Source organism: Oncorhynchus clarkii, chromosome 3 (assembly GCF_045791955.1).
Source record: "Oncorhynchus clarkii lewisi isolate Uvic-CL-2024 chromosome 3, UVic_Ocla_1.0, whole genome shotgun sequence".
Classification (NCBI taxonomy): Eukaryota; Metazoa; Chordata; class Actinopteri; order Salmoniformes; family Salmonidae; genus Oncorhynchus; species Oncorhynchus clarkii.
The window spans coordinates 58,588,946-58,616,248 of NC_092149.1; the positions used below are offsets into that span (position 1 = coordinate 58,588,946).

At 42.3% G+C, this 27,303-nt stretch overlaps 1 protein-coding gene across 1 annotated transcript; it reads right to left on the minus strand.

Moving 5' to 3' along the window:
* Nucleotides 1-745: 745 nt before the first annotated feature.
* Nucleotides 746-26,347, minus strand: LOC139400075 (rho-related GTP-binding protein RhoE). The gene is made up of 5 exons (XM_071145126.1): nucleotides 26,006-26,347; nucleotides 25,648-25,735; nucleotides 4,725-4,834; nucleotides 3,769-3,903; nucleotides 746-3,602 (listed from the first exon to the last, which is right to left on the minus strand). Exons 1-5 carry the CDS (start codon nucleotides 26,153-26,155, stop codon nucleotides 3,354-3,356), a joined length of 732 nt encoding a protein of 243 aa, XP_071001227.1. The 5' UTR covers nucleotides 26,156-26,347; the 3' UTR covers nucleotides 746-3,353.
* Nucleotides 26,348-27,303: the final 956 nt, after the last annotated feature.

The window sequence follows — 27,303 nt, forward strand, 5'->3', positions numbered from 1 at the left end:
TTAACTTGTAATTGAAAGCATATCATGGTTAGGGTGAAATTTAAGGAACTAGTGGATGTGACAATACCCCTAGATATAATTACTATACATGCACTCTGCACGTGGCAAATTGTCTGCAGTTAATTCCGACTGCTGATTTAAAAAAAAAAAAATTGTTATACTTGTCCCAGATTTACCTGGAGTTCTGCCTGACAAACTGCTCACTGGGGAGGAAAGGAAGGAAAGGGAACAAAAAACAACTGCAATATCAGCATGTAATCCATCATGAAGAGTTGGATGATGCTATGCATTCCTCAGAGACACGCACAAACGATCAGCGGGGCATAAATGTTTCCATCTCTGAGCAGCCAGCCAGCCACTGTTGTCTCCTATACGGTTCTGTAGAACGTCTAAATCACATTCACAATGCATTTCAGGCATTCTCGTCTCAGTCCACTTGCAGCGAAAGTTGTCAGATATTAACCATAAATTACATTTAGAAGATGATAATGGTCACAGTAAAATATAATATTCTGAGAACCTGGCAACCATGTTCTGTGTATGTTTGCTGGGACATTGATTGAATAGTCTCCTAACCTACAAGATTATACACAATCTAGAAGCAGATTGATACAGCATAGTGGAATGCCTGACCAATCGAACCGGAACAGTCTTTCCTCCATGTTGTTCATGGTGAGTGAAAGCAATCCTACTGTATTGAATAAAGATTTGAGCACAATGAGAAAATGCAAGCTGGCCATGTAGATGAGAAAACACTAATTTAATCAAGCAGCCCTCTAGTCAGGAATAGAAATGTGGTTACCATGTCATGATGTTCACAGATTAATGTGCCAGAGGGATAAGACATTTAATTGAATATTATTCATCCCAAGCGATTATTTTACTGCAAGGAGTCTGAGTAGGTTGTAGCAAAACAAAAAATGGTTCATAATGTGTTCTGCTACGATTTCCAGACAGTGGTATTCCAAACAGTTTGACAAAATACCCATGTCAAGATTAAGTCTCAAGACGTTGTACTGTACATTGAACTTTATTTTCAAAAAGGTCAAATATATAACTTCAATAAATACTGTCGAAACATCATACATACAAATGGACTAAACATAAAAAAAAGGGTTGATATTCTACAGCTAACACATTCTGAACTTTAATTTACAATTTTTTCATACTGTGAGCTAAGACTACACCCGCTAGCTGATATACTGCCGTTTGGGGCTGTTCTGAAATCAGCTCAACAGACTTCAACACCAACAACACCCAAGTACTTACTATGCTGCGGAGACAACTGAAGACTGAAATTGTAACTGTTAGATGTGAAAGATGTAAATCTAGTTTAACAGCAACTGCTTGGTGGAGAGATACCTCTCAGTTGCACAACAACGCATTCAACAATCATGCGTCTTCTGCATTTAACCAAACCCCTCAGAGGAGGTATGGGGGAGCGGCTGCCTTAAATCGACATCCACATCCCCAACTGTTCCCCAGGCGCAGATGGTTAACCGTCTTGCTCAAGGGCAGAAGGCCAGATTTTTCCCCACCTTGGGGAGTCGAACCAACGACCTTTCGGTTACTGGCCCAACGCTCTTAACCGCAAGGTTACCTGCCGCCATGAGCTATAGCTACGGGCTAGTTCTACTTAGCTATTGGACTTAGCCTACTGCCCCAGTGTGCTGGTCACATTCATTATCAAATAACAGTTATTTGAATCAAGAGTAGGCTACGAATGTGGTGCCTCTGTACCAGAGACGAACAGTGTGAGTAATATGTAGTCTGCCCTAGCGCTCCACACAGAAATGTATTTATTTTACCTTTATTTAACTAGGCAAGTCAGTTAAGAACAAATTATTATTTTCAATGATGGCCTAGGAACAGTGGGTTAACTGCCTGTTCAGGGGCAGAACGACAGATTTGTACCTTTTCAAATCCCCGAGCTGACCTTGCAACCTTTCGGTTACTAGTCCAATGCTCTAACCACTGCCACCCCAAATCAATAACAGCACTGTACAGGTCATGAACCAGCAAACATTGATAACTAGACTTGTCTTCACAGACCATTGTCCTTCTTGGAGTTCGATAAGAATCCTCACATTGCATAGCCGAGGACATCCTTGAAAAGATCTGTGCAATGGTCTTCTGGGCCGATAACCGAAGCTCAGTGGTTTGATCAGCACTGGCCATGTTTAAGCCCTTAATTAAACTTGGCATGGGTGTGCACTGTGCACCACATGTACTGGGCAGCTGTGCTGCCCGTAACTCTTGCGATGCCAAGGAGAGAAGAGCAGGGAGAGCAGTCATCCCAGTGACAGAAGTGTGACAGAAGAGAAGGGGTGTAGGATATGTCCTCAGAGATACTGTAGCACATCCTTCAAAATCATTGGTCATGGTCGTTACACAGCTTATCACATTAGTCGTTGCCAGAGAGCTACTTTGTGAGCGATTTCAACGCTGTCAAGCTTTTTTGGTTGTAAATGATAAAAACAGCAAAACAAAGGGTTCAGACTATGCTGAGGTTTAAAAACAGCACTAGAACGATATGCAAAGGAGCAAAACATAGTAAAAAGGCTTTCAGATCTTTCATAACAGTGTGCAACAGCTTATAACAAACATCCCATTTGGCAAACTCATAAAGGCAGTAACAAAAGAGAAAGGGGGAGAAGATGGGCAATGTGAACGAACTAGTGTTTCTGTCCTTTAGTAACTTCTTTGTCTGTAAGTGCCAGAACCAGGGGCCAGTGCAAGAGATCCATTTGTCTTCTTGATCCATTTTACTGTAGCAGAACACAGCAGCAGTCTCTTGCTTCTAAACAACAATCTTGTCACTCAGTGGTGAATCCACCACCATACCACTTCTCATATCTTTCTGAAGATAAAATTAAAACCTGATACCACTTTAGCTCTTTTCCTGTCCAGATCCCAGACCAAAAGGTTATGATGTAATTGCTGGACCAAAAACATTATTTCCTGGGGTAAAGAAAGCTTGAGAGGACCGACAGAAGTCAGCATGTCTTCCATCTCTTTCTTGTAGTTTATGTCAAAGGGTTGTTGACCATCTTGGCCTTAAAAATAAACCAAAACCCAATTCTGAAGCCTCAGACGGGCTCCAGTGTCCGGTTTCCTTCAGGTCTCCTTGGTGAACTTCTCCTATGGCGCAGAATAAGGGCAGCTTGATGTAAGTTTGTACATTTTGCGTCAATACAAACCAGTGGAGAAGCTGATTTAAAGTGCAGCGCTAACTCGCCTTCTCCACTCCTTTGCGTGTGAGTCGAGTGGGAGGGGCTCTATGCAAAGTGTCCAGTCCCCATCACCTGCCTGCTCCTCCCACAGTCCACAGTCAGTCTCCCTACCCCAACCAATCACATTATTGTACAGCTCTTGGCCTTGTCTTTACGCAGGTCTGATGTGACAGCGGTGAGTTCGGGCCTACTGGGCATGTGCGAGATCCTCTTGGTGCCCCTGGAGGATTTGTTGCGTTTGACGTTCTTGTTGCTCTTGTTGACGCACGCAAGCGTGGCCACGTGGAAGATGTCTCTGACGCTGTTCTCAGACTGCAGGGATGAACACTCAATGTAGGGAGCACTGATCTGCTTGGCCATGTTGGAGCCCTGAGAGAGAATAACACCAGTAGATCAGTCTTATTGGTATTCATAGCTGTTGAGGTTTACAGGTACCACATTAAGGCATATGGTACTAGACCAATAATTCAAATAACTTATGTCCACATCATCATAGTGAGTGTTAAAGTACGAGCAAAATGCATGTACCACCTACCTGATCATATGACACGGGTGTCTGTCTGTGATTGGACAGTTCCACCAGTGTGGTGAGGTCTGTGCGGAGGTCTGACTTGCATCCCACCAGCAGAATCTTGGTGTTGGGACAAAACTCCTGGATCTCTACTCGCCACTATAGAGAAAACAATTCAGAAAATAGAAAATCATTAACACTTCTAGTACACATGTGCTTTTACGGGTTTGGCTAATATTCAGTGTCAGGCATCCAAACATAAGAGCTATGCATGCAAATCTAGACTTCCGCAAGGTCTATAAAATAAAATAAAGTTATGCACCAAGACCTCAGATTAAGATTTGGGGCCAAAATAGTTAGACAAGTGCCAAAAGGGCCGCATTAATGGGCACTGGAGTTTTTCCAGAGAGTCAACCACCCACACATTCTCTTCATGTCATGCTGTCACCTTTGAAAACAGTCACTGACAGCGCCAGCTCTGTATCGCACAATTTAAGTAATGGAAAACATCCTCTTCCACATTCCCAGGCTTATTCTGTGCCTTGAACAACTGTCCTCCAGCTCTCTCATTTCCCCCCACAGCAATGCCCAGTTTGATCAGTGTGTGGTCCAGATACTGGGGCCCAGCCTGGTGATTATGTTCTCTCCAAAGGAGGGATCACTCCCACTCACTGGACCAAACTCCTCTCAGCTGGCACAATACCGAGCCCTGTGTCATCACAGGTCAAAGGGCACCGAGACACAGAGTAGCCATCCCTGGGATACCACACGTGAACAAGGCCTGTTGGACTACTTCTCAGACTCATGTGCCCAGCGCAGTCATTTTCATCCATGAGGTTTTTCACAAGCCACTTCACCCAGCAACACAAACAAGCCTTTTCCAAGAGAGTCCAAGGGGACAGAGTGAAAATGCCTGTGGGACAGGTCACATAATTCAGGGGCAAATCAGAAGAAACTTACAGGATATATGAAATGCTCACCTTCTTCAGTACACTGTCCAGGGTGTCTGGTCTGCTGATATCAAAGCAGATGAGGACTGCATCAGAGTCTGGGTAGGAGAGCGGTCGCACATTGTCATAGTACGGAGATCCTGCAAAAACACAATAGTAAAAACCTGGTCAAAAATATGCAAATTAGGCCAAATAAAGAACTAAGAAATCACATCCCAGCTCTGCATTATTCCTTACATCAACTAACATTAGTTTAGCTCAGATAACTCAAATGTATTTAGTACCCAACAGATTTTACTGTAAATGTTAGAACGACCCAGGGAAGCAAAATTCCTCCCTAACACCATTTCACTGTGAGCCAGCACATCCATAAATTATTATGCTTGTGTCATCATTTCAGCTGCACTGCCCATGGGGCTGCTCACTCCCTGCCCTCCATTCATACCCAGCCCAGAACCCACAGTCAGAACTAGGACCGGAGACATCTGTAATATGGAGCAGATAAGGGTTCTCCGATTACTCTAATAAACTAATTAGTCACTCCAGTCCCAGGTCACTGCTGTACATCGCATATCCAACACAGTGTCAATCCCTTGACTGTCTTGCTACATAGTATGCGGCTGGGCAACTGTGATTAGGAGCAGCTTGGATTCAATCTAATTTGAGTTCTAATTTTGGAATGATATATTTTTAGCAAGTCTTTGAAGCATCTTTCCACATGCATTTTAATTATAATATATATATAATTGTATAATATAATTGTCCGGATTAGTCGCCAAAGTCAAGAAAGGAGGTGGTATGCTAATCTAGTAAACTATGCATCTGATTAACGACATGTAAAAGGCAAGATGCATGAGATTTCACAAACTGAATTTGGAAAAGCACACAGCACACAGAGCATGTACTGACTAACTATCACATTGAAACCCAACACATTTGCAGACTGATGACTGGCAGCGGAACATCTGCGCTTCCACCTTCGGAATGCTATGCCAGGAATTGTTTTTTTTCTTCTCCAGATTATGTCTGGGAGATTCTTTCAGCTACACTGACATTTCGGTATTCAACGAGGACAGCTCAAGGAATGGTTCCCAGCGATGGGGGGGGGGGGGGGTAGGAGTGAAGCCTTATTCTGAAAAAGGAATGTAGATTAAATCATTTCATGCATTGACAGCTTTTCTCCCCCTCAAACATGAATTCTAAACTTGATACCAAAAAAATTAAATAAAAACTTTGTACACTAATGACATCCTCATGTTCCATGGAAAACACATGGCCGGAATGTTACATCCAATTTAAACTTACATTTCCCTGAACAGCAAGTAATGCCAAAATCTTATTTTGGAGACGGAGGGAAGAGCTTGTTTGTACTGAGTAGGCCTAAGAACTATGCCAGCATATGGTGGTGTTTTACCAATCTCCCATTGCTTTCAAGTTTCCATGACCAAATCTGCACTGACAAGACAAATGTAATTTCTCATGTCTGGTGGGCAAGGTTCATAATCTTCTTGTTATGCGTTTGATCTATGCATGGTGGGCCGCTCTAGTCCAGTGATTAAGGTTTGCTTTTGTAAAACTTTAAAATGGTCTGTGTGGATCGGTCTGACCAAGCTGACAAACTGAGCGACGACTGGAGGCCCTTCTCTGGCTTTAAACATTCTGACCTACTGAACGATGGGACCGGGACCAGGTAGAGAATGAAGACAAATATTTAACAGTAAATAGACGCCCAAAAGAGTACACATTGCCTCCTGGAGACTTTCCTCAGTCAATTGAACACAGACAACCAGCGTAGTGATGACACCGGGAAAGGGGAGGAGCCCAAAGAAGGTACTGCTTTTTTACGATTCTGCTACGGAATCGACTAGCACTCACTTTGGGGATCCAGACCGTTATACAAGAGCCCAGGAAAAGGAAAGCCATGCCGATGGACTGACAGCTCATTTGCCCCATTTCACTGCAGCCCTAAGGCCTTGTTCAGTCCCCAGAGCCAGCCAGACACCCACACTCATCCCTCTACCCCCTACTGTGAGTAAACACCCCCGCTATCAGACTGAAGGAGTCATTCTGATGGAACCATTCTGAGGGCTTAAAAGGAGATCCCAGGTGGAGTCCATAAAAGACAGGCTACCACAATGCATCTGACAAGCAGAGAGACAAGGGGATATTTTTATTCTACCCATTCCTGATGACAGAGCAGGGACCAGCTCAAAACAGAACCACTGCTGCTGCACACCTTTCACTGTGGGAATACCTCTAAAAGAACCCCACCATATTCTTGGCTTCCGCGTGGAACTGCCTTGTTTAACATATTCAAAACAAATCCGAGAGAATGGAAACGTAACTAAATCATTGATGAAAAACTGTTGGTGCATTGAATCAACTTCAGTCTGGTTTCAAACTCAAAATGTGAGAATGTTTTGCTCAAAATGCAGTTTTCAAAACAAGCTTTACTTTTTTTTTTTTATAACTCTGCATTGTGAACAATGGGGTCTTTGTGAGGATTAAAATGGAGTCTTGTGAATGGCATGCAGCTCAAATTCTCTCAACCGAGATGCATGAGCTCTGCCAGTGCCACTATAGCAGAGGGCAGTCCAGCCACATCAGTCAAGGGCTTAACTACCAAAACAATGAAGTCACAATAAAAAAAAAAGTAGTCACTTAAGACAGGAAGACTGACAGGCCTAAAAAGTGGTACATTTCTTCAGAGACCTCAAGAAGCTGCAAGCAAGTGGGAGCATTGACAGACACTATCTGCTATACCTTACCTGAACAAAGAGCAACAGCTCTCTCCTTGCCTACCCCTCAGGCACTGTCTCGGACCTCATCCACCAATAAGTAAATGACCAGCCTGAGGGGCATCTACATGAAAAAATGTGGTGGATGTCTGTGGGGGGCTAAGGAGACACCTTCAAAAATTACCGTTTGTAATGAGCACCTAAACAAAACCCATAGCACTAAAGAAGTGTTCCCCCTGTACTCATGGAAAAACTTTCAGTGTAAACTTAAACCAAATATACCTATATATTTTTTATGATACAATTTGAGAACTAGAAATGTCCAAAATAAAAGCTAAAAAGGATTAAACCAATAAATAAAACAAAATTAATTTACAAGTACTTTTGGCATGGCTGAATTATTGACCGGGCACATGCCCAGGGGCCCCCATTGATTGTTATGTTTGAGCAAAACACAGAATTAGCCATGATAACATTCTTCAAATTGCAGGAAATTTTTACACTGCAACATTGTCAACTCCATGGGAAGATTTGCAGAATTAAGTACATTAAAATTGCTAAATTCCCTCGGCTCCTTGTAAGAATTTACAGAATTGAAGGAAAGAACCCTAAGTTAAATTGAAAATGCTTGTTATCTAGCTAGTGAGCTCATGTTCGCAACATTAGCCTGGTTAGATGACTCGCCATTTAAACACGAGAAATTCTTAAAAATGGGTTTAGTTCTCTTTGGCTTTTATAAACCAACAGTCTACAGTGGTTCCTCCTTTAAAAGTTGTCATACAGCGGCACACCTTGCATGCTGCCACAGCATTTTTATTTTACATTTATTTAACTAGGCAAGTCAGTTAAGAACAAATTCTTATTTTAAATGACGGCCTGGGAACAGTGGGTTAACTGCCCTGTTCAGAGGCAGAACGACATTTTTACCTTGTCAGCTTGGGGATTCGATCTTGCAACCTTTCGGTTACTAGTCCAACGCTCTAACCACTAGGCTACTTGCCGCCCCGTGGCAGTGGCACGATCTTGCCGCCCCCCGCCACGTAGTTTAATTATCAGCCATTTTATCTATTACTACAAGTTAATGCTAGTTTGACCACCAGATGGTATCTTAGAGAAGCATTTGAAAGTATTCCGTATTGGCAATACCAGAGAAATTAAAACCTTTGTAATAAGTGTATGGGATTGATTAAGAAATGTGGCTTAATTAATATGGTGTTTCTATTCAGAGAAAAAGGAAACCCTCTGGTTTTCTTTGGCGCTGTACAACGTGACGCCAGGAGTAGGCTACAGGATTGGAGGATTCTAAATTTGCCTTCATTATACAACTTTGTTCCAATATTTCTGTAAATCAGTGCCATTTATTCCCATGGTAATTTATGAATCCATAACTAAATCAACATCTGCATTTTGAAAGAGTATCACGTTATTAGCTAAATGTGTTTAAAAGGCTACTTTGCAGTTTACAATAAATATTCTAGTAAACATGGGACGGTGCCTAATTCCTTACATAAGGGCGAGCAGGCCATGTCTGTACTACAGAATGCAGGGCATGTGTTATTTCATAGTTGTGCTGTCTTCACTATTTTCAACAATGTAGAAAATAAATCAATCCTGGAATGAGTAGAAGTCCAATCTTTTGGCTGATACTTGCTTCATTAGAATAATATTACGTTTCTATTCCATGAAAACCAAATGGAAAATATGGGCTTTGTTCCAATATCTGTAAATCAGTGATATTTATTCCCATAGTAATTAGTTATGGATCCATAACTAAAACATCTGTATTTTGAAAGTGTATTTTATATAATTATTTTATTAACTAAATGTGTTTATTAGGCTACTGTTCAGTTTACAATACATACTGTAGTAAACATGGGGAAAGTGCCTAATTCCTTAAAGGAGAGCAGGCCATGTCGGTACTACAGAATGCAGGGCAAGTGGGAGACCAGGGTTCAAATCCCAGTTGGGGAGGAAGGAGAAGGCTGTCCTTGTAAATAAGAATTTGTTCTTCACCGATTCCATGTGTTATTTCATAGTTGTGATGTCTTCACTATTAACCTAGAAAAATAATTAATGTAGAAAATAGTAAAAGAAATCCTGGCATGAGTAGGTGTCCAAACTTGGTACTTGCTTAATTAATATTATGGTGTTTCTATTCCATGAAAAACCCTCTGTTTGCTAGACTGGAACAGAAAATATGGTGTTGTAGAATGTGATTCCATGTGCGTTATTTCATAGTTGTAATGTCTAATTCTATAGTAGACATTACTCAACACTAGTGAGACTCATTTTGCCTATAGTAGGCCTACAGTATATTGAAAAATATTTCTCAATGGTGTGACTCTCCCCCAACAATTACAGATATTAATTTAGAGTCCTCCAATCCTCTACGGGGCATTTCCCGTTAAATATTCTTAGATCATAAGTGGCTTTGATATAATTCTAAATTAAGTCAATTAAAAAAAGTTATATTTGTTTTTATTTAACCTAGAGTGAGCATGAAAAGGGCAACAAAAAAAGGCAGGCATCACTTGCTTATATTCAGTCAACACATTAAGAATATCATAGCGTACAAGTAATTCGTTATGGACATTTTGAAAGTGTATTTATCATTATTTTATTAACGAAATAAAGATGCGGATGAAGAAATGCAGTACAGTATATGCTTTTACATATGATTAATAAAGCATTTAGAAGATAAGCCACCTGCATTTGTTTTTAGGCTACTGTGCAGTGACAAGTAAACATGGCATATAGTACATACTGCATGGGAAAGTGCCTAATTCCTTACATAAGGGAGAGCAGGCCACGTCCAGACTTTCTCGGTGACCTCAAGTACTCATTAACGCGGTCTTTAATGCTTTTTCAGGTTGCATGGACGGAAACGTCTGAGACACAGTATTAATGATGAACACCCGGAGGTTCACTGGTAAGCCACATTTGCCTCGGAATCCATCCCAGTTTGTATTCCGAGCCCACTCGTGGTACCTCTTCGGTTACACATCCTTGGAATAGCAGAACAGGATAACGGTCCGGGCAGCCCTTGCTGTGCAGTTGGTCAAGTTCTGTTGTCAGAAGAGGAATGGAAATGTCAGGGTGAACCAACGACCTGACAAACCCACCACGCAGGTTGACTGCCTGTCGGAGGTGGAGTTCCAGAGCTCACAGGTGTGCCTGGCATGGATTGTGACGCCATTTCCTTCCTCACTCTTTTCAACACTTCCGTCACCTGACTCTCAGCTAATGAGGAGTGACTCTCCGCCAATACCGCCTGGATCTGGACCAATGCATCACCTGTCGCCCGTATCTCTGACCTCAGAGAATGTTTATCTTTCAGCTTTCAATGACACGATCTTCAAAGTTTGAATCTCACCCATGAGCGCCTTCTTCAGATGAGCAGAATGGTACCGCCCTGAGCCCCCATCCATTACAATGGCCTATGATAGAAACGGTAGATCAATTAAGAATTAAAAGTGACTCCAACACACATGTTAAGAATCTAGCTTAACTAATAGCCTTCTTGGCAACCATGCGTTTTTTCGTTGTCCAGCCCTTTGTCCACCGAACTCGAAAGGCCAGGAAAATTAACAGGTACAGTAGGCTACCATACCAGTATTTAAACATCATTAGGCATAGATTAATCAACCGCTGGTTAAAACCTGCTCCCTGCTTGTTTCATTACATTATTATGCAGGTCTCAGAGCAAATAGCCTGGATTGTTACACCCATCTCATTCCTCACGTCATTCAGGACACTTGTGGGCGTGCTGGCAGGATGTACTGTTGATACACATACATATATGAATTACAAATCATGTTTCTAGTCTATTGCATAGTTACAATGCGTAATCATTGATGTCCCAGGAGCAGTACACTGTTGAGGTGTATCATATTAATACATACATTCAGACACAGGACACCAGTCACAGAATGGAGTTTGATACACATGGTATTGGATATGACAGATTACTTATTTTCCCCCGTAAATTAACTGACAATATGCACAATCGCTTGCCTCCACATTAACACATTTTTTGCTTGACTCGATATAACTACTTACATTTGCCTCCCCGTAATGTTTTGTCAGCCATCTTTGCTGAAGAAAGCCACAAGGGAGAGGTGGCTCCGCGTCAAAGTCATCATTGGAACAACTCAATATGATTGTCAAAAAAACCTTGGGACCCAAATGCATGAGAGCTCTAACCTCCCCTTGTGGTGCTCTGAAGCAATGAAGCCGTGACACTGGGTACCACTAAGTCCCGGTGTAAGCTCTCAACTTTTAAAGGGGTAACCATTGTAGCTTGCTCGTTAACTAGCTAGCTAACAGATGGTGAAGCTAGGGCTTGGCATTCTTGATAATGTGTCTGTTGGTGAGGGGTAGGTAGCCTACTTCAAGTACTACTTGACTTGTAGCTACCCTAGCTGTATTATTTTAGTCTGGCTTTAAGAGGTTTCAGAGATGGACTGATTAGCATCCTCTTGAGTCAAGTGTGCTTACATTACTGCGGGAGAACATTGATAGGTTTGCTGTCACCCTCTGTACAAGCACATTATTATAGCTAATAGGCAAGGTTATGTAACCTTATTTAGTCCAACCTGCTAGGGTGGGTTTTATAGTAATCGGTATGCACTAGAGGTTGACCAATTAAATTGGAATGGCCAATTAATTAGGGCCGATTTTAAGTTTATAACAATCAGATTTTTTTTACACCGATTTGGCAGATTTTTTTTTTTTTTTTTTTACACCATTATTTAACTAGGCAAGTCTAAAGAACACACTTATTTTCAATGACGGCCTAGGAACGGTGGGTTAACTGACCTTGTCAGCTCGGAGATTCAATCTTGCAAACTTAGTTAACTAGTCCAACGCTCTAACCACCTGCCTCATTACACTCCACGAGGAGCCTACCTGTTAGGCGAATGCAGTAAGAAGCAAAGGTAAGTTGCTAGCTAGCATTAAACTAGTAATATCAACAACCATGTGTAGTTATCTAGAGTGTCCTGCATTGCATATAATCGATGCGGTGTGCATTTGTGGAAAAAGGACGGTCGTTGCTCCAACGTGTATCTACCCATACCTACCCACATGCCTTTCTTAAAATCAATACACCGAAGTATATTTTTAAACCTGCATATTTAGCTAAAAGAAATCTAGGTTAGCAGGCGATATTAACCAGGTGAAATTGTGTCACTTCTCTTGCTTTCATTGCACGCAAAGTCAGGGTATATACGAAAATTGTTTTCGATATGATAGTTTCCGGATTCTACCATATTAATGACTTAAGGCTCGTATTCCTGTTTGCCAGCAGCTCTTCACTGTGCTTCAAGCATTGCGCTGTTTATGACTTCAAGCCTATCAACTCCCGAGATTAGGCTGGTGTAACCGAAGTGAAATGGCTAGCTAGTTAGTGGGGTGCGCGCTAATAGCATTTCAAACGTCACTCGCTCTGAGACTTGGAGTAGTTGTTCCCCTTGCTCTGCATGGGTAACGATGCTTCGAGGGTAGTTGTTGATGTGTTCCTGGTTCAAGCCCAGGTAGCGGCGAGGAGAGGGATGGAAGCTATACTGTTACACTGGCAATACTAAAAGTGCCTAAGAACATCCAATAGTCAAAGGTATATGGAATACAAATGGTATAGAGATAAATAGTCCTATGAATACTATATTAACTACAACTTAAAACCTCTTAGCTGGGAATATTGAAGTCTCATGTTAAAAGGAACCACCAGCTTTCATATGTTCTCATGTTCTGAGCAAGGAACTTGAACGTTAGCTTTTCTACATGGCACATATTGCATTTTTACTTTCTTCTCCAACACTGTTTTTGCATTACTTAAACCAAATTGAACATGTTTAATTTATTTGAGGCTAAATAGATTTTTTATTGATGTATTATATTAAGATAAAATAAGTGTTCAGTATAAGTGTTCAGTAAAGTCCGATTAAATCGGTATCGGCTTTTTTTGGTCCTCCAATAAACCGATATCTAAAAATCATACGATCGGTCAACCTCTAGTATGCACACATGAGAGAATTGAGGGGGTATTGATAACACATGCTACTCTCAATTTGAAGTTGAACTTAACTGATGCCATGACGGCAGCTGCTAAGGAGGGCGCAGCTGCGAACCAGAAGACTGCAGCCAAGGCAGCGCTGGTCCACACCTGCCCTGTGCATGGCCGGCATACTCATTAGGCAGCTGCCTATGGTGGCAGACTGACAAAGGGGCAGCATTTTCTGAGCTAAACAGACCAACGCACCTCCAACATATAAAACATCACAATTCTGCTCAAAACAATGACTCAACCAACCAGTGGCTGGCTGTAAGGGCTTTTTATGAGAGCGTTGATGCCAACCTGTGATAAGCAATGACCACTGGCAAAGGCGCAACATATTTTGCGTCGCTGCATCTCTCCAACAGCAGTAAATTGTCTAGAAAATATAGGATGTGGTAGAAAGAGTATGTAGCCTACAGGCTGGAGATAAATGACAATGTAATGAGACTGACACTTTACATTGAGCAGTAAACTAGACTAACCTAAAAAGGTGCCCAATAAATAAAATGCTCTCATGTTAACCTAAAAACAGGACAGGTCAAAGTAAAATGGATAATCACGAGTGTTGTCCAGGAGTTGCACCTCATGTTAAGTGGTTTCAATCTTTTTGGTCCTGTCCAGATGTTTGTTGAGTGTTTTATAAAACTGCAGGCTGACCACAGATGGGCATTCATAAAATTAAACTTCAGGCAACACCTCAGTAAGCCCGGAACGACAGATGCCTTTTTGGTGCAGTTCGGACCACCCCTGATTTCCACATCAACGGACATTGGTTTTTGGTCCGGACCAGACCAAATCATAGTCTACGTACGGTTCAGATTTTTTCCAGTCCAGCCTTGACCCAAACAGAAGTATTTTCACATTCAGAACCCGATTTCAATGTTGGGAAAATATGGTATTTCAGTGTCCTGGAAAATATACATTTTAAAAACATATTTTTACCCTTCAGAATGTCTGGAAAAGACAAACTGTGCATTCGGAAAGTATTCAGACCCCTTGACTCATTTTGTTACAGCCTTATTCCCCCCCGGTTTAGACATTTTTGGAAATTAAAACGGAAAAAATCTTATGTAAATAAGTATCCAAACCCTTTGCTATGAGACTCGAAATTGAACTAAAATTCAATTGATTGGACATGATTTGGAAAGGCACACGTCTAAATAAGGCCCCACATTTGAAGGTGCATGTCAGAGAAAAACCAGAGACAGGATTGTGGCAAGGCACAGAAAACATTTCTGCAGCATTGAAGGTCCCCAAGAACACAGTGGCCTCCATAAGAAGCTTGGAACCACCATTACTCTTCCTAGAGCTGGCCGCCCAGCCAAACTGAGAAATCGGGGAAGAAGGGCCTTGGTCACCTCTCTGACCAAGGCCCTTCTTCCCCAAGAACCCAGTGGTCACTGACAGAGCTCCTCTGTGGAGATGGAGAACCTTCCAGAAGGACAACATCTCTGCAGCACGCCACCAATCAGGCCTTTATGGAAGAGTAGCCAGACAGAAGCCACATGGCAAACTCAAAGGCTGTCAAGAGGCACCGAATGGGCTCTCTGACCATGAGAAAAAAATATAGATTCTGGTCTGATGTTACCAAGATTGAACTCTTTGGCCTGAATACCAAGCGTCACATCTTGAGGAAACCTGCACTATCCCTTCGGTGAAGCATGGTGGCGGCAGCATCATGCTGTGGGGATGTTTTTCAGGAATGAGGGAAAAATGAACGAAATATAGAGAGATCCTTGATGAGTCCGGAGTCCTCTGGAGCAGGTTACTCCGACAGGGGCTAAGATTCAACTTCAACAGGATAACAACCCTAAGCACACAGCCATGCAGTCTCCATAGACAAACATTGGCAGTAGAATGGCCTTATTGAAGAGCTCAGTGACTTTCAATGTGGCGCCGTCATAGGATGTTAGCTTTCCAACAAGTCAGCGCATCAAATTTCTGCCCTGCTAGAGCTGCATGATCAACTAAGTGCTGTCATTGTGAAGTGGAAATGTCTAGGAGCAACAACGGCTCAGCCTCAGAGTGGTAGGCCACATGCTCACAGAACGAGACCAGAGTTCTGAAGCGTATAAAAATCTGTCCTCGAAGCCAAACTTCCTCGAAGCCACGTCAGCACAAGAATTGTTCGTCGGGAGTTTCATGAAATGGGTTTCCATGACCGAGCAGCCGCAATAGCCTAACGCCACCATGCGCAATGCCAAGCGTCAGCTGGAGTGGTGTAAAGGACACCACTATTGGAGCAGTGGAAATCATGATGACTCACGCTTCATCATCTGGCAGTCTGAACAAATCTGGGTTTGGTGGATGCCAGGAGAACACTACCTACCCCAATGCATTGTGCCAACTGTAAAGGTTGATGGAAGATAGGTGGAATAATGGGGGCTGTTTCATGGTTTGGGCTTGGCCCCTTAGTTCAAGTGAAGTGAAATTTTAATGATACAGCATACATTCTAGACAATTCTGTGGTTCCATCTTTGTGGCAACCGTTTAGCAAAGGCCCTTTCCTGTTTCAGCATGACAATGCCCCTGTGCACAAAGCAAGGTCCATACAGAACGAACTTGACTGGCCTGCACAGAGCCCGGACTTCAACCCCATCGAACACCTCTGGGATGAATTGGAACGCCGACTGCGAGCCATGCCTAATCGCCCAGCATCAGTGCCTGACCTCACTAATGCTTGTGGCTGAATGGAGGCAATTCCCTGCAGCAATGTTCCAATATTTAGTGGAAAGCCTTCTCAGAAAAGTAGAGGCGGTTACAGCGAAGGGAGGAGACCAACTTAATAAACGACTTTATTGACTTCCATGACTTTGGATTGAGATGTTCGACGAGCAGGTGTCCACATACCTTTGGTTGTGTGTGTGTGTGTAGTAGTTTGTGGCATCGCATTGCTTAGTTTATAATATGTCAACTTATGTCAAATATGTATATCTAAGCCACAGATCATCTTCCGCCATTAGGTACTTAACCATTATAGATGCAGACCCGAAGACATTCAAGCAGCACTTTGAGAAAAAGCACCCCAAGTCTCTACTGGTCCCAGTACTGGTTGATGTGCAGGCCTAAGTGACCACACACACACACACACAAATGGACCTACAGCTGGGGTAGGATACTTCCATCATTCACAGTAAACGGTGTAAACCACCACGTTATCCAAAAAATATGAATAAAAGCTGTCCTCAATGCTTAAGTTTTGTTTATGGCTCAGAATTGTGGAAATACTGTGATTGCCCAGTCTTAAAATGTTGTGATTCAGACACAGGATGAGCACAATTTGAATGAATTTGAACTGAGATGGAATGATGTCAAGGGACACACGCCGAGAATGACTGGACATGGGCTGGATATTTGTAACATCCTAAAGTAGGTGCAGAAGCACACTAGCATCCAATTTTATGTTTATTCCATGGACAACCAGCTCTAGCTTACCACTTATTCCACACTAATTTCAGACACTTTGGAACTCGCCATCTTCTCTATAAAACCTACCTTCACCCATTTTCCCTATGCTGCTATGTTGAGCTTTCCCCCCCCCCCCCCATTGTAATGCTGTCCCTATTCGGGTTCAGACTGAATGCAGCAGCAACATGGACCTGTTACATTGAAAAGGGTGCTGATATAGCTGCTTTTAGGCATGGCTTCCTTGATTTGAGTCTCATTCTGCTGGAGTTTACCTAGTATTTTATATAAAAACCTACCTTACGCATCCTGTTGCCATTTAACTCACCCACCCAAAATCACAATATGCTGTTCTACATTGTGTTATTGCTGGTCTAATTCCTAAAATGGAATTCTGCCCTCAGAGAAATAATGGTTCATATGGTGCTCTGCGATGTCCCAGGTTAATGGCATTGATAAAATAATGTTTACTTGAAATGCAGATGTTTATGTTGTGTATGCATCGTTTTAAAGACGTCAAACTAGCAAACAATGTAAATGTTGGAGTTCAGGTGTTTGACGTGATTGATGGATGACCAGGTGTATTTGTCAAATAAATATGCATGTTCATGATTAACTCATTGCAGAATGTATCCATAATCTGGCTTTGAACATGTCAAAGTGAGTTCTGAATTGCTTGAATACAGTACTGCATTCTGATTAATTGAAATCGACTTCACCTTGTTCATATAGTTGGCAGAAATAAGGGATTAAATAGACCTCCACTGGCTGAAACAGAAGAGGATCTGGTAAAAAGTAAGGGTAGGTTTCTAATATCTACGTAGGTAGCTAGCTTCCTTGCAAGAACTAGCCTCGTATTCATGGCACATTCTAAATATCTGACAGATACTAGGATAGTACTCTGTACAAAACCAAATGCATAAAAACAAGCGTTAAATAAATACGGAACAGTTACATTTTTTCAATACATATTTCGTTTTGGATCAAGGTAGCGAGCTAGTTGACAGCAAAGCTAGAGAAGCCGTGCAGGAGCTTGCAGGGATTTGTAGTCTGGCATGACCTGTACTTTGATGCTAATTAGCATTTCTGAATCTGAGATTAAACAGAGCCAAATATATTCATAAAAAGTCAAAACGTCTCACTAGGGTAAACACACAAAACACAGCCCTTATTTGATAAACTGATAAAAATGGTGGAAAAACAATTGGAACAATTTCCGTGTTTGACCGCTAGGTCTTATGGACACATCCACTGTAGGGCTCTAGTCACATTCATAGCACAGGGTGAGAAGATAGGTTCATATCAAACATGACCCAATTCAATATGTACAGGTTGGAACAGTGTAGGGGTGAGCCGGAGGCTGCTAGACAACCCAGACAGTGGGGAGAAACCTGCACAACCATCTGCGCTACATACTAATAGCTAGGCCCAGAGCCATTGATATACAGTATAGTGACGACCCAGGTGATGCAGAGCTGCCAACTCACGCATTGGCTGTGAGACAATGAAAAATACTGTTTAATTAGTCCATTAGAATGCCAGCATGTTAACTTTAACTGTGCTCCAAATGTATTTGAAATGCGTATCCGTAATTTAATCTCCCGGTTGAAACCACTATCATTGTCCTGTCTTGCCACAGCACTGAATCATGACACATTGAAGCATAATTGGTTTAGTTATGTAAGGAATCAAGAGGATTGGAAGCATGTTTTAAAGAAACGCCTCTTGAGAGTTTATGAAACTAAAGAGCAGCATGGTTAGAGCAGTTTAATGTACAATGTTGTCAACAAAATTAGGTTGCTATTACTCTTCCCATTGCAGAATGCAGCCTTTTGTCAGCATTGCACTAAAGTCAATTTAATCCACACTTGCATTAGTCCCCTCTTTTGGGGATTGGCATTTAGGCTGTGACAATGAAGGCAGCAGAAAAACCTACTAGTTCCAAGCAGGGAAGCTTGGTAGGGTCACCTGATTTGTAACTACGAAAATAAATTGTCAAAACAGATTGCGAACGCAAATAAATAAATAAATTATAGTGGGGACAAATAGAAAAATGATTTGGTTAGGGTGTAGGGGCAGACCTGACCTATTTACTTTTAGTCTGATCAGTGGAACAATTCTAATTATTAAATGGGCTAAAAAATAGGGTAATGAGTGTGCTTGTTCGCAAGAACTGTTATTCCCCACGTATTTTATTATTACACTTCCAAGTACAAATCACATATTTGAAATCTGGTGTCTTAAAATTATTTATAAGAGGCTATGTATTTTGCAGCCATTCATGGACAGTTTTAAATAAGTGATACAAATAAAGCATTGGATATTAAAATGAGTCAGTTTAATTTTGACATTTTAGTATTATGCACAGTCTAGGCAGAACTGTTGTGGGGGGGAAATCACAACTCAAACATCACATTATCCATGTTGGGTAAGATGACGGCAAGGATCGTCCCCACTGTCAACTGCATTTATTTTTAACCTGTGTAAATAATTATGTTCATACAAGATTCAACTGAGACAAACTGAACAAGTTACACAGGCATTATTCCATTTCTGTTGGTCACGTGTCCCTGAACAAAGGAGGGGGATCAAAATGAAGTCCGTATCTGGTGTGGCCACCAGCTGCATTAAGTACTGCAGTGCATCACCTCAGACTGCACCAGATTTGCCAGTTCTTGCTGTGAGATGTTACCCCCGTCCTCCACCAAGGCACCTGCAAGTTCCCTGACATTTCTGGGGGGGGGGGGGGGGGGGGGGGGGGGGGGAAATGGTCCTAGCCCTCAACCACCGAGCCAACAGGTCCCAGACGAACTCAAAGGGATTGAGACCCGGGCTCGTCACTGGCCATGGCAGAACACTGACATTCTGGTCTTGCAGAAAATCACGCACAGAACGAGCAGTATGGCTGGTGGCATTGTCATGCTGGAGGGTCATGTCAGGATGAGACTGCAGGAAGGGAACCACATGAGGGAAGAGGATGTCTACTCTATCGCATATCATTGAGATTGCCTGCAATGCCAACAAGCGCAGTCCGATGCTGCGACACACTGCCCCTGACTAATGACAGACCCTCCACCCCCAAATCAATCCCGTTCCAGAGTACAGGCCTCGGTGTAACGCGCATTCCTTCGACGATAAACACATATCCGACCATCAGCCCTGGTGAGACAAACCGCAACTTGTCAGTGGAGAGCACTTTTTGCCAGTCCTGTCTGGTCTAGAGACAGTGGGTTTGTTCCCATAGGAGACGCTGTTGCCGGTGATGTAAGGCAGGTCCTCACCAGACAAGAGACCTACAAACACTCAGTCCAGCCTCGCTCAGCCTATTGCAGACAGTCTGTGTGTTCCTGGTGTAACTTGGCCAGTTGTTGCCATCCTGTACCGGTCCCGCAGGTGTGACGTTCGGATGTGCCGATCCTATGCAGGTGTTGTTATACATGGTCTGCCACTGCGAGGATGATCAGCTGTCTGTCCTGTTACCACATTTTTTTTTTTTAAAGTAACATTTTCCTGGAGGAGGACCCCAAATTTCCCCTTCTAGGGGTTGTGCCAGAAGGCAATGAAATTCACATAGCAAATCTCACGCCAAGCTTTCTTCAAAAGGTCTGCAGCCCTGCGATATGTCCCAACAATAAAAACTACTGGGGCACTAATGCAACACCAACGACAGAATAATAAATATCAGGCCACCTGTAATGCTGGACAGAAACATTCCTCATTGTAGTTTCTGCTAAAAATAAAGATTTTCTATAATTTTGTAAAACAAACATTCCCTGGTGTATCAAAGGCCACATTGATGTGATCGATAAATAGTAGAAGCAGCACATGAGGATTTAAAAAAAGTTTCTGCAAATAGTCCAGGTAGCTATTTGGTGAACTATTCAGCAGTCTCATGGCTTGGGTGTTGAAGCTGTTCAGGGTCCTTTTGGTTCCTGACTTGCATGGTACCGCTTGCTGTGCAGTATTTGAGAACAGTCTGACTTGGGAAGCTGGAGTATTTGACCATTTCTAAGGCCTCCCTCTAACATCTGATAGAGGTCCTGATGGCAAGCTTGGCACCAGTGATGTACTGGGCTGTACATAGTGCTTCGCAGTCAGATGTCAAGCAGTTGTCATACCAAGCAGTGATGCAGCCAGTCAAAATGCTCTCAATGGTGCAGCTGTAGTACCCCTCTACAACAGCCCAATCATCCAGCCAGGCTGGAAGACTGCGAGGCTGTTGTATAGGAGGTAATTACCTTCTGATCTGCGGCTGGGTTAGATACCCCAGGGACCACTAGATTTTGTACCAAGAAATGTAACGTAAGCAATGTGTCAGCCTTTATATACTCAGGAAAAACAGTATTTTAACTGGGGAAGGTGTGTTTAATTTGAAGTGTTGCTGACAGTCCAGCAGTGGCATGTATTCATGGAAGCCAGGCTGAATGCATGTCACCGGAGAAAGCGTCAGAGCAAGCGAAACAGCTCCCCTCTGTACGTGTCGGCCATCTGATGCGGTCTGGTCCAAAAGAGTGACATTGTTGACACCTGTAGCATTGGACACAAGGGAAGCCAATGAGCATTTGGCCTCCCTTGATAAAATAAAAAAATAAAGTATAAAAACAGAAAAATAAAAAAACATAACAATAAAGGGAAGCCAGTTTGGATTTGGCGTCACTGCGACAGACACTTGAATTGTTGCATCTGGTTGTGTTGTCCTCCGGTGGCTAGCTAGATAAAATTCACCCTTTCCTAAATTAGCTATGGATGGAGATAGGGATTTAATTCTCTGTACTGGCCAATGATTATAAAATGGTGATTCTGAGCCAACCATTAATTCATACATTATGCCCTTGGCCTGAGAGGATGGAAGTTTAACATGTACAGTCCATTCAGAGTGTATTCAGACCTTGACGGCAACATTGTTACATTACAGACTTATTCTAAAATTGATTAAGTAGCCCCCCCCCCCCATCTACACACAATACCCCCATAATGACAAAGCAAACTGGCGTTTGTATTTTTTTAATACACTTGCAAAAATTTATAAGCTACACAAGTATTCAGACCCTTTACTCAGTTGAAACACCTTTGGCAGCAGTTACAGCCTTGAATGTTCTTGGGCATGTCACAAGCTTGGTATATGGGTATTTGGGGGGTTTCTCCCTTTCTTTGCAGATCCTCTCAAGCTGTCAGGTTGGATGGGGAGTGTAGCAACACAGCCATTTTAAGGTTTCTCCAGAGATGTTCGATCGAGTTCTGGCTCTGGCTGGGCCACTCAAGGACATTCAGACTTGTCCCGAAGCCAATCCTGCCTTGTTTGTGTGCTTAGGATCATTGTCCTGTTGGAAGGTGAACCGTCACCCCAGTGAGGTCCTGAACACTCTGGAGCAGGTTTTCATCAAGGATCCCTCTGTACTTTGCGCCGTTCATCTTTCCTTCAATCCGGACTAGTCTCCCAGTCCCGGCCACAAAAAAAAAAAAATATCCCTACAGCATGCTGCCACCACGCTTAACCGTAGGGATGATGCCAGGCTTCCTCCAGATGTGACAATTGGCATTCATGCTAAAGAGTTCAATCTTGTTTCATGGTCAGAATCCTTTAAGTCCCTTCTCCAGATCTGTGCCTCAACACAATCTTGTCTCGGAGCTCTACAGACAATTCCTTAGACCTTATGGCTTTTTTTTTTGCTCTGACCTGCACTGTCAACTGAGACCTTATATAGACATGTGCGCCTTTCCAACTCATGTCCAATCAATTGAATTTAGCAAAGGTGGACTTCATTCAAGTTGAAGAAACATCAAGGATGATCAATAGAAACAGGATGCACCGCATCTCAATTTGAAGTATTATAGCAAAGGGTCTGATCACTTATGTAAATGAGGAATGAGCTCCACACAAATACCGGTTTTCGCTTTGTCATTATGGGGTATTGTGTGTAGATGGCTGAGAAAAAAAAATAAAAATAAAAATAAGGCTGTAATGTAACCAAATGTGGAAAAAGTCAAGGGGACATAATACTTTGAAGGCACTGTACCTAGATGTAGAAGGCTAATGTTATCCAGGTAACGTTGCCCATTAAATGGAAATTAGGCTAGCGAGCAAGCATTTTAGCCAGGTAGCCTAGGACAACAAAAAAAATGAAAGCGTGTACTGTGTGACAGACCGTTTCCTCAACATTAAAGAGGACGGCATTGGCGTTTCTCTACAAGTAGGGTGAGGCTGCATGTTTTTTCTACTTGCAGGAACACATGCACACAGAGAAATCAAAACCATGGAAAGCCACATTTAGCTTACGTTGATTGGACAATTATTTTGGCATCTTTTAGTTGTCACTGTATTAGACTAAACATGAGTGATGATGTTGAAGTTGAAAGGGTGCTGGAATAGTGGAGGCAGCTCATATTTTCTTTGCAACTGTGGTTCTAAATCAATAATTGTTTAGTGGTCCGCAAATGTCTGAAACAATAACAGGCTTGACCATGCTGTAGGTCACAGTCGCTCTCCAGTCGTGATAAAGCAAAAGTTTGAATTTATTCTGCCACTGTCTTAGGGTCTCGGCCTTTAGGCCTATAGTCACATGGCATATGAACTAACAGGTCATGGAGCAAGCAATGCAATTATCACAAAACAGGTTGTAATATGGCTTTTTTGGCTTCCCCAGTTAATTTACCCATGCACCGCTACTGCAGTCAAGTCTCTAAATTATGATTTTATAAAAGAAAAAAAAGATGTTACATATACATTTTGAAAGTGTTTATTTAATAACCATTTCATCATCTTTTCTTAGCTGGTGCCTCCACTGAGTGCACCAAAAGCCTTCATCTGTTACGCATCTCTGAGTGGAGAGAGAGGATGTGGACACGGCACACTGAATCAGTGGTTGCCATGGCACCACAAGGTCACCAAGAGAGCTCTGTAAATATTGCAGACTGTTATTTTGAAGTGTTAAGCATTGTTTATTACCTTTTTGGCATTTTATTGCTCTGGGGTTTGATCACTCACATAGTGGTCTTGACGCTCAGATTAAGAATTGTGATGGAAAGTCTATTTTTGGCTTACACATTATAGCTAGCTAGACGACTGTTTGGATTTAAATAACGCAGCTCATGCTTTTTCAGTTTAAACTGTTCGGAATAAATACAACAAGGACTGCATGCAGTGTCCAGAGATGGCTGTTGAGGCTCAGGGACTGTTCTTAACTGCCAATTTGTGCGCTTTCACTAGCATCACCCAGGTGGGTGCTACATGGTCGGCAATTGAAGACCAGTACCCTACCTACGGAGGAGCGAAGTTTGGAGGAACTGACAGTCAAAAACAGGTGTGAGGCACTGATGAAGAGCTCCAGGCCTGTTCGTCTTGGTTTCTTATTGGCTGTAACAATGCCCCCTCCACTGCATTCCCAAGCCAAACTACCTCAACTCCTGGCCTTTCCGTCATTCAAAGCCAACTAGAGAAATTCAATCTCTGTCATTTCAATTTAAATGTGTTCAATACAGCCTCACGCTAGAGTGGTCCGTAACATTCCAAGGATGCAGTCTGGATATTCCTTGCCACCTACTGGGCTAGTTTAATGTATTGATGACCAGTCAAATTAAGATTAAGCTAGGCACAGTCTGATTTTTCACAAGCTTTTAAATGTGGTGAAGAAATGTTTACTCTAATTCATAGCAACGATCACATTCAACCGTGCCAGTCCATATTCGGGCTCGTGCCCTGTAGTGCAGTATTAGTAGGCTCTTATGTCTATGTACACCAAACAAAAGTATAAAACGCAACATGCAAAGTGTTGGTCTCATGTTTCATGAGCTGAAATAAAAGATCCAAGAAGTTCTCCATATGCACAAAATGCTTTTTCAACAAATTATACATTTGTTTACATCCCTGTTAGTAAGCATTTCTCCTTTGCCAAGATAATCCAGCAACCTTACAGGTGGCATATCAAGAAGCTGACGAAAGAGTTTGATCTTATACAGGTGCACCTTGTGCTTAGGACAATAAAAGGCCACTAAAATGTCAACGCTTCAGATCTCAAGTTGAGGGAGTGTGCAATTGCTGACTGCAGGCATGCTGACTGCAGGAATGTCCACCTGAGATGTTGCCAGATAATTCAATTTGTATTCCTCTACCATAAGCCGCTTCCAATGTCATTTTAGAGAATTTGTCAGTACAGCCAACTGCCTTCACAACCGCAGACCATTTGGGCTCCCAAGTGGTGCAGCAGTCTAAGGCACTGCATCTCAGTGCAAGGGGTGTCACTACAGTCCCTGGTTTGAATCCAAGCTGTATCACATCCAGACGTGATTGGGAATCCCAACGGGCGGTGCACAATCGTCCAGGTTAGGCATTCATTCTAAACAAGAACTTGTTCTTAACTGACTTGCCTAGTTAAATGTGTATGGCTTGTTGATGTCAACATTGTGAACAGAGTGCCCCATGGTGGCTGTGGGTTTATGGTATGGGCAGGCATAAGTTAAACACAATTGCATTTGAACTATTGGCAATATGAATTCACAAAAACACCACGAAGAAATCTGGAGGCCCATTGTGAAGACACATTTTTTTTGTAGACATTTAACCAACAAATGCATCTATTCCCAGTCATGTGAAATCCATAGATTAGGGCCAAATATACTTATTTTAATTGACCGATTTCCTCATATGAACTGTAAGTGAGTAAAATCGTTGAAGTGGTTGCCTTTATATTTTTGTTCAGGATAGAATGCTGTAGAGATTAAATAGACATTAAAATAGTATCATTCAAAAAGTTCTCACCTGAAGTGTCCCAGAGACTGAGTTCTATTCTTTGCGTGTCGATTTCAAAACTGGCTGTGTAGTTCTCAAACACAGTTGGGACATAGTTCTATAAAATAAAGAATTTGCAATGCATCATTACGTTGATCATACACGTTATCCAGTACACCAAGATGAGCTGTACTCAAAAACACATTATCCATTGTAATTTAATCTGTAACTCTGCAAGCAGTCAATTTGAATCACTTGGTCTGTGTGTAAAAGTGCACCAAAGTTCAGAAGATATCATTTTCCAACACTACCCCTCGGGTAACGACTCGTAAACGGCACAAAACACGCAAATGAGTTAACTCATCCAAACGACATACAACAGTCCTACCTCTGGAAAGCAATCTTTTGCAAAGACGTGAAGTAGAGCAGTTTTTCCACACTGGCTGTCCCCAACGACAACGATTTTACACTTCACGCTCTGGTTAGGATCCATCTCGGATTTCGGTGAAAGCTTTTGAACAGATCCTGTATCCTTCATCGATTTTTCTAAATGTCTATAGATAAGCTCCGCACCAAAATCAGATCCCCATAACAATCACTACTGTCCTGTGATATTGTTAGCTGCGTCCCCCATTCACCAGTAAACTACTGTTGATATTGTCAGCAACGTCCTATACACACCGGTAAACTACTCTGTAAACTACTGTTGATCGTGCAAAGCGACGAACACAGGGGGTTTATATACGAGGCGCTAAACCAATCCGCTGCCTCTGTCATTTGACGAAGTAGTGGTCCGCCCCTTTCTCCCTCGTGGAGACGTCAACATTACCACGTGAACAGCGCCCTCTATTTGTCGGTATTACCTACCATGCTCTCAGAGGAGAGGACAAGCAAGATGTGTACAGAGGTGTAAAGAAGCTAGCAAATGTCCATAGTAAAAAACTAACAAAAGAGTCATTATCATTGTGGCTGATTAAGTGGGATACCTCAAGATAAGGTAATAATACAGTTACTTAACGGTCCATTATGTAATTCAGAAATACATAGAAGGCTGGCACAACATGTGCTGAACATCTGGTGAACTAAAAAGCACATAACTCATGTTCAGAAACTTGTGGCTGATGCAACAACTACGTGATGTTCCCTCTGGGCGAAACACAGCCCTGGCAGCACATGGATTGTCACCACTAGTTACCACAGCCACAAAGTCATAAACCCAGTCTATTTCTACAACCTTATGCCTTATGCCTAACCCCAACTTTAAATGAAGACCAAAAAGCACATTTTTGTTTTCATAATTTTTGAGTTTGTGGCTGTGGTAACTGGAAACCCCACATGAATGGAGAGTGGTGATTAAATTATTATTATTATTTTTTTAAACTTCTGGTAGGTCTGCTTCTACATCTGGTAACAGAGAGGAGGGCCAAACCCCTCTGTTGTGTCTTAGTCAAATGTCAAGGGAGGGAGGACAAAGAGATTCATTTAATTAACTTTGGAATTAACGGATGAAGGACACTGGAATGGTTCAAGATTAAGAGGGATGGAAATTACATTTGATTTGGATTATTAAGTAGGGCTATTCATCAGTGTTGTGATGGGGGATCACTGCCATCCAGGCCCTCTACATCAGGCGGTGTCAGAGGAAGGCCCCAAAAAATGGTCGAAGACTCCAGCCACCCAAGCCAT

Excerpts from the sequence above, each read along its gene's own strand:
- LOC139400075 (XM_071145126.1), bottom strand. The coding sequence starts at position 26,155 with ATGAAGGATACAGGATCTGTTCAAAAGCTTTCACCGAAATCCGAGATG. Across the intron at positions 4,835-25,647 it reads CAGTCTCTGGGACACTTCAG|GATCTCCGTACTATGACAAT; the intron begins GTGAGAACTTTT and ends GTGTTTTTGCAG. Across the intron at positions 3,603-3,768 it reads CACCCGTGTCATATGATCAG|GGCTCCAACATGGCCAAGCA; the intron begins GTAGGTGGTACA and ends ATTCTCTCTCAG.